The 13,087-nt window shown below is 34.5% G+C and overlaps 1 protein-coding gene across 5 annotated transcripts in view; it reads left to right on the top strand.

The window, feature by feature from the left end:
• The window catches only part of LOC117209166 (Down syndrome cell adhesion molecule-like protein Dscam2), a 315,452-nt gene that overhangs the window by 289,936 nt on the left and 12,429 nt on the right, over nt 1-13,087 (top strand). For all 5 annotated transcript variants that reach the window (XM_033450859.1, XM_033450857.1, XM_033450855.1 and 2 more), the window contains exons 7-11: nt 5,852-5,998; nt 6,520-6,660; nt 7,469-7,659; nt 10,501-10,741; nt 12,881-13,034. In XM_033450859.1, coding sequence (XP_033306750.1) covers nt 5,852-5,998; nt 6,520-6,660; nt 7,469-7,659; nt 10,501-10,741; nt 12,881-13,034 — 874 coding nt within the window. The remainder of the gene's footprint in view (nt 1-5,851; nt 5,999-6,519; nt 6,661-7,468; nt 7,660-10,500; nt 10,742-12,880; nt 13,035-13,087) is intronic.

Genomic DNA, 13,087 nt, shown 5'->3' with positions numbered 1-13,087 from the left:
GAATTATTCCACCTTTGTTCGTAAAAATATTCTTCTTTCTTGACTCGGTTCTTATAAGAAAAGGGGATCAAATGGGATAGTTTCACAGGCGAACGAACGCTCGATTGAAATACGTGCCAGGAGAATCTGTCGCGAACGTGCGTCCATAGGGCATTCGAAGATTTTACAAAGTAGTTCGAAGCTTTTACGTAAACGCCTCGTCTTCCGTTATATGAACTTCTCGATACTTCGGTTGAACGAAAGAACGATCGTCTTTCACTGCGCTTTCGTCGCGTAATTATCGAGTGAGAAGTTTCGTTCATCGAAATTTTGAAGTTGCCACAAGTTTCTGCAAGATTTTGAGGCTCCTACGAGAATTGGAGCATGGAAATTTCCAGGTGTATCAAGTGATTTTATATTATTAAGGTAGTTTTGAGGAGTACGTTGTGGTTTAAGAATACTCGAAGTTGTTCGCGATTATTATTTTCAGCCGGATATAATTAAACGGTTTTTGAAAATAATTCTTCTAAAGTTATTTTTTTACGCAAATATTAGGGATATTTGTGATTTTTATCGTCGTTATTTTTGTCCTTTTCAGTGCGTTTTACAGTGGCGTGTAATAATTAGCAAGTGTTAACAACTGGTCCATCATTATAAAATACAATAATAGGTGTTCGTTAAAAATAAATTTCAATTTATTTTCTCCTTGCTAGAACATAATTTTATAAAGAATATATTAAATATAGTATTTGAATCATATATGTATACTCAATAATAATAAATAATAGTACTTAATAAATACGTAACACGTAGCCAGATACTTTTTGTGGCCAATTATAAAAATGGCAAAATAAAACAACTATAACGAACAATTTCAATTGAAAGCTTAAAACGATGTTACAAACGAAGTCGCACGCTATCTTCAACGTCATAAAAAATGTACGTGTTTCTCTGGAGAGCACGCGAAACTTGGAACAAATTACCAGAGAATTTCGAAACTGGAATTGTTTCTCGACGTTAATCCCCTTTTTCTCTACGAATCTCCATGAAAGGACGAATGTTTTCGAGGAAAAAAGCGCTGAATGGTTCGTGTGTTCCGTTGTTTCACTCGATGTCTGAGACAACGACGTGACAAGAGGGCTGGATGTTGCCCTTCTTGGAGAAAATGAAAATGCGCCATCCAGACGCTGCAAAGACGACAAAGCTTGGCCGACAGACGTTTGACACGAACAGCCGCCGGTGTGACTCGAAGAAAAACTTCAAAAAGAATCGATAGACCTCGGCGCAGACCCCTTTTCTCCTCATATCCTGTTCCTGCGAGAGGATAGAAGCCTCGAAGACGTGTCAGACCTTCTGATATTGAGGATAATGGAGGTGTCGTAAAAATGAAAGCCACGTGTACCGTTTTCGGTACATTCTGAAACTGGTTTTCAGATCGAATGATATTTTTGTCATTGATCGATAAAGTGCAAGAAGACAATCGCTGTTAACTACATACGGCGCACTCGGTTTACTTTAATTTATAATCAGCTTGTTTTTAAATTTATGAATTCATCGTTATCGTTATTACAGTAGAAACCACTTAGGGGATTTTCAGGAAATAAACAAAGAAAGACGTAAGGCTAACTATTTTTCCTATTCTTTTTCCCCTTTTTTCATACAATAAGTTTTACAAAATAAAAGTCAAAATATCTACTAAATTAGTAATGTTTCGAAATAAGTAGATTAATAATTTTTTATAGAGAATTCAAAAATATATGGTTTCATTTAAAAAAAACATCGACCATTTTGGAATCACGAAAAATATGATCTTAAGACAAAATTTTTATTTGCCATGTTATTTGTTCCTCCGTATCAAACAATTTATTTCTTCATTTTTGCGTGTCGTTGAAAATAAGGAAGACATTGCCTTGTAACGAAGTTAAAGGCGTATTTATACGCCTTACGCGGCTAAGAGAAAGAGATTGACAATGAGTTTTCAGATAATTTTACGTATTTATCAAAGTCTATATATATTGAACGAAAGAAAAAACTAGGGGTACAGTCGATAAAGCTCGAATCGATTGCCACTGGTCCGTTTCCTGCGACTGCACGTCCACGTATCCATCCTGATGCCTCGTGACAGGAACGTGCATGCGCCGTCCCACTGGTGGACGACAGTAATCGTACTTCCGATTCGCATAGGGCTGTCGAGCTGCAAGTTACGAGCTATTTATCTCCGTATTTTTATTCCGTCGGGAGAGACGATATTAAATTGCTTCTTTCACATCCAAGAAACTCGGCCCCGTCGGGGCTGTCTAGCAACCTCATTTCCTGTTTCTTTCAGGGCCATTCACGTATTGTTGGATACCTTCGTGCGTAAAAACATTATTTGATGTAATGAACAAAAAAACTGTGTGCGTACTTAGGAAATAAGCACCAGCTCGAATGTTCGATCGAGGGTAATAAATAGCTACTTTGGTTCGTTCGATTCCATTGGAAATGGATTGGAAATATTTATTGGGTAGAGAAAGAAAAATGTTTTGTCATGAAGTTTAAAAAGTTTAAAAAGGAAACGTAGAACGTTGGGGAAGACTGTTGCGTAGATTTTGGAATTCCTATTTTTCTAGCTTTGGAAGATGTAACATTTCAGGTATTGTCAATAACAATAGAAGGTACGGGATTTTAAATATCGTTAATAATATAGACAGTATAGAGTTCTACATATTGTTAGTGATATAAAAATATCCTTAATAAAAAGATATTATAAATAACAATGAAAGCAAAGAATCTCAAATAACGTTTTCTTTGGCTATTGAGGATATAGAATTCCAGATACTGTTAATAATATAGAAGATCCAGAGCTTCAACTATTGTTAGCAATATGAAAAGCTCCTTGATAGAAAGATACCGAATAACAATAGAACCGAAGAATCTCAAAACTCGTGAAAACTCCAACGACACAAAAAGCTGGCAATCCAAACTACGAAATAGCTTCGACAAGTAAAAATGAAGACACTAAGTGAAAACAATCTGCACATCACGATCGTTATGAGGAGTAATTTCATTTTCGCTGAACCGGAGGATTCAAGGGTCACTCGAAATGTCCGAGCGTTTACGTTGGCGTGGAGGGCAGTTACACGCGAGCAGCTTAGTCGAAATCTGGTGGACGAGGCAAGGATCTTGAAAAGAAGCAGAAGAGAGCCGAGGTCCGGCGAATCGAGCGGCCATTGGCTCCGACTAAATTGAAAATTTCACGCCTGACGGTACGTCGGCAGCGGGATTTCATCGACAGATACCGAGGATTTTGCATAACCTCTCGCGCGGATTGGAATCGAGACGAAAATATCGAAGCTATCGCGTTATTTCCCCCGGATCCATGAAATCCACGCATAACCAGCTTTTGTTTTCGATCGAGCCGACTGCTTCCGGCCTCCTGAAGCCGCTTTCCATCGGAAACAGTCGCGCTCCAAAAGGAATATCGGCTTCGATCGCGTTACGAAGATGTGAAAAATAGAATTGCTTTGTTTTCTCGTACTGAATGCGATTGATCGATCGAAGATAAATTCTTTTAATAATTTCCTGGTTTATTTGCGATCTGTTATAAATAATGACAGGTAAATATGGTAACATAATGCATATAAATAATAGATATTGAGTCCATTGAGACATCTTCTGTTTGTAATGTGTGTATATACATGTTTTAATGTAGTTTGAATCTTTAATTTGCTTTCATAGTTTAATATAGATTAGAAGGTTGAAAGCTACGTAGAAAATTGTTTCATCTACTGGATATTATAATGAATTTAATGTATATATGACGTTGAATGTTTTATATATTTTTGCATATTTCGTGCATTCTGTGCACTTTTAACAATTTGTTATAATCGTTATTGTGTTTTATCTTCATTATATGGAGCATTATAAATTATGAAACATTGCATTGAATGTTAATGTGTTTTTATTCTTAATGAATTTTATATCAATTTAGTAATGTTTTACATTCATTGAATTGAATATGTAAAAATTTGTAAGCATTATATTTAATGTTGTTTAATTTCCATGGTGAATTGTTAATTATCTTTTGCGATTCCTATATTCATTTGAATGATTTTCATGTTGAATGATTAATATTTTGAAACTGTACATAACAGAAGTAAATTTGTAATTCGAATTAAAGTTCTTCCGATATGAAATGTAAACGATACATTTCTCGTTTGTCGATTAAACAATGTTCCAAGATTCTAATAATTTTTCGAACCGCAGAAGCTTCATAAAACTTGAATTTATTGAAAAATTTATCTAGAGAATCATCAGAATGAAGATACATGTTTCTATACCGTTAATAAAAATTATTTTCGATGGAAAAATAAATGAAATGTAAATAACGTACAGAGCATAATGATGTAAAGGTGTATTTTTTCCATCAAGCTCTCACGAAATATTAAAAACAAAAAAAAAGAAACGAGATATTACACGCAAAATGAATTAATACATGAAGATAGTTCTCAAAATAATCCAACAAAACGTATTTATCACGCGATTCTTCATTTATCAAATTTTATTACACACAAATATATCATGAACGATACCAAGAGATTGATGATACTTTCCAGCAATTTTAATATTTATATTCATTACTTACTTCCATAATATTATTTCACATTTATATCCGCTAGCTAATAAATCATCAAAGGCGTTGGTCCCCATTATATAAATTATTACTCGGTGAAGAATTGAGGATAACGAACATTAACGGTCAATTCTACAGGACACTCGATGAAATTTCAAGTTGAGCTTCGTTCCAAATAATCTACGTACACTTTTTATTTATCGGGTAGACATTCAACTCGTGTATCTAATTTATTGATAACGATTAAATTAAGAGATAAATTCCATTGTAAACTGTCCATAAGTGCTGGAATATTTGTATTCTTTCGTTAAATAAATTATTTCGCCGTGCTACATTCGCGGATATAAATAGCAGTAAGTAATTTCACGAGTCGAAAGAACATTTTGTTTTTCGCGATTTTTAATGTACGACCTCGTAATATATGACGTGTTTCCGGATATACGCCGCCGTTGCAACGGAAGTTAAATAAAAAGCTGCGCAAAACGAGGACGCACGAGCGAAACGTTGAAAAATGATATTTCTCGCGGGCTTTGGGCAAAAACGCGTGAAATCGAACAACGAATTAAATGATACGATGCACGATATATATCGATGGTCTGAACCGTGGAAAAGTTGTACAGCTTGTAAAGCTATTTCAAAGGGATTATTTGAAACGTGGCGTTCGCAGGCCGCGTCAAATACTGGAGATTAACGTCGGCCGCTGACGTATTGCGTTACTTTGACGATGTAATTCACCAGTCTCATCCGTAAACACCATAAATCACGCTGGACTTGTAATTAAAACATTTACTGGTGACAAGAAATAGTCTAAATGAAAGCTTAAGGAAAACTGGTATTGTAGCGGAATAAAAACTGCAACGTTGTTTAATTGATTGATTATAGTACTTTTACGAGGTGGACAATCTAATCATCGATAATAAATTGAGCCTCTGAGAAATCAATTTGATCACGCTAGACTTGTAACTAAAACATTTATTGACACCAAGATTCAGTCTAGATGAAGACGTAAGTGAAATTGGTACTATGGTACTTGGAAAAAAACTGCAGTATCGTTTAACAAATAGATTATATTACTTTTAAAAGATACCATTTAAAAGTTGATAATAATTTGAACTACTCAGAAGCGAAACTGATAAGCTTTTTACGCGATTGTCAATTTCATAATATCGTGAATTGGACTAAATTCAATGTTTCCCTTTTTTAATCAATTCCTTTGTCAATTTTAGGATTTTTCTTACTGAGAAATTGATTTGATCGCAGGTGGAAGGTTCGTGGTCACGTCTCAGGGGGACCTGCACATCCGAGCCGCCAGACCGGAAGACGGCAGAGCCACCTATTCGTGCTTAACTTTTCACGCGTTGACCGGTGAAAGAAGAAGAAGCGAGCCTGCAACGTTAACAGTCGCTGGCATGTTACTTGTATTTTTACATAAACCATATTTTTCTCTTACTGCTGAACATTTCTCTGCTTAAGCATTCTATCCCCATATTACCAAGATTCTCTTCCTAGAAAGCAAATTTAGATACAATGTAACTATTACTAAAACACTGTCTAATTTTTATATCCCTATGAAATTAATTCATTATTACCCTTCAAGTATCATATCATTTATAATCATAGCAATGTTACGATTTAATTTATACTTTCACATTCACTTAACATTTCATACTACCAATTACATACGAAACTTAAATTTGAATGAAATTTTAATTGAAGTATTAAATAACAATATCGATTGCAACATTGTTTAATTATTATTTCATCCATAATTGCGTCAATATTAAAATTTCACTTGGACTCCTATATTTACTCACATTCCGTATTATACAATATAAATTATATTATAGAAATATTAATGTAAGTTCAATTTTCATCGAACTATCAAAGAGAATGAATATTTAATAGAATATATATCGTTTAATTTTTAGAACCAACAGGATCTATGCCACCACGGTTGATGCAGAGATCTCAGATCGCCATCTCTGCTGAAAGCGGCTCGGACGTTCATCTAACTTGCTCAGCCCAGGGGACTCCACCCCCGCAATTTACCTGGTATCGCGATGTTAACGGTTGGTTTAATTACGGGATTGTTTACTGTGTAATCTAAATGCACTATGGCATCATATAATCCAACGTGATCAAACCATATCAGATCATAAGCATAATATCGTTTAAATAATTATAATTCCTACGATTGCTTTTAAAAAATAGGTCTCACGTGAATTTGGTTACAATGGTCACTTTATAAAATTTACACAAAAACATTTGTTTGCAAGCTTGTGCACGATTAAATATTTGCCATTAATGTGCTATTAATGCTGTCCTCAAATGATACAATATCATAGCCACGAGATTTGTAATATGATCAATTTTGAAAAGAATTATACACACAATTAAGAATTTTCACTGCCATTTTCTATATATCGTGCATTTTACTGTAAGAAATGGATGTTTAAGTAATTCCACAAATTTAAATAAAGAGTGTAATAAAAAGTAAGATTATTTCGTCATATTGATGGTAACAACAAAATTTGGAATTTTTACGTACTGATTGATCGGTCATAAATGTTAATCTTTAACTTCTATAATATCCAATTCTTTATTAACTTATATACTTCATAATTATGTTGAATTATAAAGTTGAAATAATAATTGTAATAAATGAAAATGATAAACCTTCGTGAAATCAAAATTACAATACATACATCATTTATATTAAATTTTACGCCAATCATTTCAATTTAACAACTTTATTCCCTTCCATTCTTCGTCTTGAACGAAAGTATGCATGAAAATGACGAGGTACGATAACATGTAATATCCCGCGTTAGCGAGAGTAGTATCGAGCAGCAAGCAACGAATATCCTGTTGTTGCAGGTCATTCGATACCGGTGGAGTCATTTGGTCGAATTCAACTGTGGGGCGATTTAATGCAAATTCGCCGCGTGGACGCTCAGGACGCAGGAAGGTACATTTGTCGAGCCAGCAATCAGGTCGGCGAGCAACGAGCGGAAACACACCTGTCGGTTACTTCAAAACTTAACGCACGAATACAACCCCGAGTTCAGGTAGGATTTGGATTTATCACCTTCATTCCTGTGTAACTTTACTTGACTTAAAAATTGCATATTTTCATACAGATACAGTGGTGTGAAAAAATCTTCGTAATTTCTCCTTATGTTACGATAAATAAAGAAATATACATAGTACGTATATCATAGATTGTGATCTTTTCAACAATAACATATTTGCGATAGATTATAGTGTTTTGTCTCTTCCTCGATGAGAGATTATTAATTATACTTTTTTTTTCGTTTTTCGTCATGTTATCAAGGGTAATTCATATTTTCTCAATAATAACAATAAGAATGATTTATTTTATACTTCCATTATGTAATAAAGAATTAGCCTGCATCAAAAGTCGAATAGAACTGATCGTGAGCTACTCGCTAATATGACGTCAAGTCATTTCCAAAAAGCTTTTCACACTTTGTTAGTGAACAATTATGCTACTTATACTTTTCTTGAAGCTATTGAGGAATTTATTGAGGACTTTTTATGATGTCCTATTGAGGACTTTTTATGATGAGATATGTTTAATACTTAAGAATTGACATAATTGTACATGAAAAGGTATTCTATATGTCTAAATTTTTTTTCATTTCTTTATTTGTTGCAATATAAAGAGAAGTTCGGGAATCTGTTTCATGTCACTGTTCATATATGTTTATCTATACTATTTTTAATTTTATAGATTTTTTATTTGTTGCTCATGTTTTAATTTTCTTTCCTCTATTCTAACTCTATCTTTTATGTACTATATCTTTCATTCTACTTATAAGCCTATATTCTTCTTACGTCCTCTATGTTCTTTATTTTATCACTTCCACTTTCTTATTATATTATAATTCTATTCCAGTAATCATTTTTTTACTATATTAATTCTACATGTTTTTCCATAACTTACAGACCTCTTAAATCTGCTCGTATTTTATTCTGTACTTTTTATCAGTACCCTCGATAACATCATGTTGATCATTTGTAAAGTCTTTTATTCCTGCTAAAAGTAAAATTAGAATACCATTATGAACACAGGCATATGAGTATCTTTTTTATAACTTATAAATTTTTAAATATGAATTTTTAAATATGAATTCTAGATCACGATTTTAAAAAATTTGAATCTTGAGCTCTAATTGTAACAGTGAACATAAGGATGGACCATAATCATGAGTTCACAAATCACAAGCCATAGGTACTGGTGTCGATTTCTATGGATTCATAAATCACACAAATTGGCAAGGATTCATTAAAGCCATCGAAATCGACTATGGTAACTCCCAGGCTACAAAATTCAATTGCGACCATTTCTGAGTCATATCCAATTACAATTGACCCCAGTGTTCCACAATAGTGTAGTACTTATCATAAGTGGCAGCTATGACACTAAAACAGTTACTGTTAACTTTTACGACTATCGCGCCAGAATCGCGGAAATAAGATTCCAGATAACATATTCCTCTTATCACTCAAAGTATATGCACGAATTATATACATGCGTATGCAATTAGCAAACTGCAAGTAAAATGTGAAATTCCTCTGATTTTTATTACCAGGATAAATTCACGATGCTATTAATCTCAAATCTCAAATTGTTAATTGTGTAAAAATGTACATATGCATGTACATGTACATTTGCGTCATTTTTATTTCAATTCATATGTATTACGTCCCAACTGAATCAAGTATAAAGTACTTGAATTGTAAGCAATTTGATATGTGAAAATATTTTCGTTCTCAAAATAACGAAAAAGCAGAGGCTCGTGAAAAATGACTGTCTGAAGACAATTTTTCTTTCGTATGATTAATTGTAGAGGATGACTACCTAAGGATACCTACAGATAAATTGATGAATAAAACTTTCGTAGCTATCAGACGTCTTACAGCAGATCGCTAGAAAGATAGCATAAGAACATTTGAAGATGGTACTGCTTGAATTCTCACATATATTTTTTAATAATGTTACTATATGTAGAAAATGCTACTGTCAGTTCACGCGTCTTATACTTTCCATTTTTTTAAGTAATCGTATTCTGCTTACATTAATAAAGGTAAGAAATGAAAATTTAGGAAGCAACTCCTTTGAACATTTGTTCTCCAATTTTATTCCTTTAGATTTAAGCATTAGATTCAACTAGAATCAAACATACTATAAACTCTTATAATCCCAGTTACATTACCACGCCAAAATAATTTACTTATAATTCTCAATGAGAATTGATTGTAAAAAGTCTACCAAATAAAAAAAAAATTTATTCCTATTATTTCAAACAGTAGTATTCTACTTACACTACCGAAGATAATAGACGATTATGTTAAAGGGAGAAGTTCTATAAAATTACATATAAGTCATTAAAACTGTCATCACATATAACGATTTCCTAACAAGCTTCAAATCAAAGATTCAAGAAAGAGTTTAAAAAGAACACGTACAATCCAACATTATATTACTTCATAAAATCACTGTACCCAGGAAATCTAACGTCGTAACAAAGAATCCCAAAGAGCTTCCTAACACGGAAACTCTCACAAACATCTCAACACTTACCGCGTAAGTTCAAAATCGAATCTCCACTCCATCCATTTTCCACGAAAGACTTTCCTTTCCAATAATCTCCAACATTGCAACAAACCTCTATACTCTTTCGTGAGATCGATTAAATCTTACAAACTAAAAAAAAAAAGGATAAAGAAAAAATGCGAGCACCATGAAACGGTTGGGCGATCAACGAAGCGGATAAACAGTGCAGTGTTTGCGTCAAAGAGGGAAGGATCGTGCAGCTGCGTAAATCGCGGCACGGGCATTAACTTTCGAGCACGAATCGTTAACCGTTTCCCGGTATTTACAGATCATCAATTCCGGGGAGTCAGCCACTATGAATTGCACGGTGGAGGGTTATCCGGTCGAAAGCGTCGAGTGGTTGCACGACGGTGTGCCGGTATTGACCGCGCAGGACACGAGAATCAGATTGCTGGCTCCTCTGGTGCTTGTGATAGGCTCGGTCGGCCGAAAGGACAAGGGGATGTATCAGTGCCTGGTCAGAAGCGACAAGGAGAACGCGCAGGCTACCGCCGAATTGAAGCTTGGAGGTACATTCGACTAAATCTGATAAAGACGACATACGTATTTGTGATTCGTTGGGTTTCAATCGCGTTATTAGCACGTTGCGCTTCATTCTGACGTTTCGTGAACATTCTAGCTCATTTTTGCTCGAAGCAGATCTGAAACTGAAGGTTTCGCGCCACCATTTTTAAATCTTCATTTTCAGGTCAGGTTCAACACGACTGAAAGATGAATTATAGATATCATCATCTAGTCATCGTGAAAGTTCAAAATCTAAAAATCTGACAGAGGTTTCAGAATTAGTCATGACAACTTGAATGGTTATATTCTTTCGTTGAACTAATTAGTCCACTATATGGAGAGATACATCTGATAAAGTCTTGTTTAGATTGGGCAAGTTGCTTGAATTCAAGCTTTTAAATGAAGAATTTCCTTTGCTTGTACCACTTTCCTCAAGAACTCGTTAATTGTATGGAAACATCGAATAAGGGCTTATGGCACATGTGGATTGTTTTAGTACACGTATATGGTAGATATCTGTTCAAAGGGTGATGTAATGTTTGAAACTTGTGAAACAGTTGGGCTTAAAAACAGCTTTCTCCAAAAATGTATTAAATCTATGAGGTAAATAGGTGGTGATAGGTACTGAAGAAATACTAGAGTATAATTAACAGTATATTTATTGACAATATTCTAGATGTACACTTTACGTAGAGCTCGCAATTGCACTTAGTGGTTCGCGGTTACAAATTCGACTTCTAGACGATGCGTTACGATAGCGATTCAGTAGAGTGCGCGGAGCGAGTTCGGATGATGATTGCTCAAGATGCGTCGAGGAACTCTGGCCAACTATCAACTACCAACTGACTTTCTGTCACGATGATGCTGTGGAGGAAAACTATGATGGAGTGTGTCTAAGGATACGAGATCATCGTCGGATTCGTCGAGGAAAACCTTCGTTAAGAAAATGAGGGAAATGGACGTTGCTGTTAATTGGTTAATCTCTAGGTTGATGGTTGAGGAAGGATGCTAACCGCCCTCGAGAGAAAATTGCTAGCGGAAAGCATCGTACGTGAGAAAAAGCAGATTTTCCGTATCTTTTCGTAGTAGGTAATAAATTTAGGGAATTCTAAGACAAAGGCTATTTGTTCGTTTGAAGAACCTTAGCTAGAGAAATCCTAAGATTTATCGCGGGTCCTTGGGCTAGTTAAAAATATGCTATGAGGATGTTTCGATATCTGGCAATCGTCTTGTCCAAAGGATAGGGTTTTTGTGTAGCAAGCCACGGGACAGAAACCGTTGGACAGTTTGCTATCGAGTGCCTCTACATGTACTTTACTCTCTTATTCGAGGTATCCGTTCAATTATTATTGGAATCTTGAAAGCTTCATCCCCATTATGACATACAAAATTGAAAGGCTCAGAAACAAGAATCTGAACATGGTAAAATCAATATTATGAAATCAAAGAATGACGATCTAATTATGAGTCATCAACAATAATGAAATCAAATAACCCATTTTTTTTTAGAAATTCATATAAACAAAATCAGAAATAAAGGTACAAAACGATACATTCTATATTTGTCAAAAAAATATTATTCCTTAGCACATGTTAGCATATGATACAGCAAATGTTTTATTTATAGAAGTTCATAATAACAAATGTCTCATTTGCGAAATAATTTACTAATGATTTATGATATATTTATCGTATTTTTTATTATAAGAAGAACGTATTTTCCAATAGACTGGTTACTCAGTTAAAGCCCTCAATTACCAATCCTTAATGATCTAAAATTAAGCTTTTAATTTCTCAAGAAAGATGTATCCTTCCAAATTTCCACTAGGTACATTTTATTTCTCGTTCCTGTTCTACAATGTTTTCTGATGACTTATTTAATAGTAAGTAGCATAATTAATATGTAGTTTAGAAGTTTTCTGCAAAATAATCGTACGCTTAAAATAAAACTATGGCTTGATACCTTTAATAGCTACATAATGTAAGAAGAGTTGTTCTATGAATTGGTCATTATTTTTGCAACCTACATCACAAAATTACGTGCTCTGTACCGTGTTTAACTAATTTTTTGTCATTTTTAGGATTGACAGATTTCCACGTAACTTGGCCCAATTAACTATTTAACGCTCGATCTATTCTGTCAGATACCGTACCAGAGTTGCAATACACGTTCATCGAGCAAGCACTGCGGCCAGGTCCTCCAGTGTCCTTGAGATGTTCTGCTACCGGATCTCCTCCACCATCGTTCACTTGGTTGCTGGATGGAGAGCCTCTAAGCGAGATCGCCTCTGGACACAGGTGCGTATCTAGATCTCTCATCGATCAATATTCAGCTTCTTAACCGAGCACAA

Source organism: Bombus bifarius, unplaced genomic scaffold, assembly GCF_011952205.1.
Source record: "Bombus bifarius isolate JDL3187 unplaced genomic scaffold, Bbif_JDL3187 scf7180000008166, whole genome shotgun sequence".
Lineage (NCBI taxonomy): Eukaryota > Metazoa > Arthropoda > Insecta > Hymenoptera > Apidae > Bombus > Bombus bifarius.
This window is presented reverse-complemented; position numbering and strand designations above follow the sequence as displayed.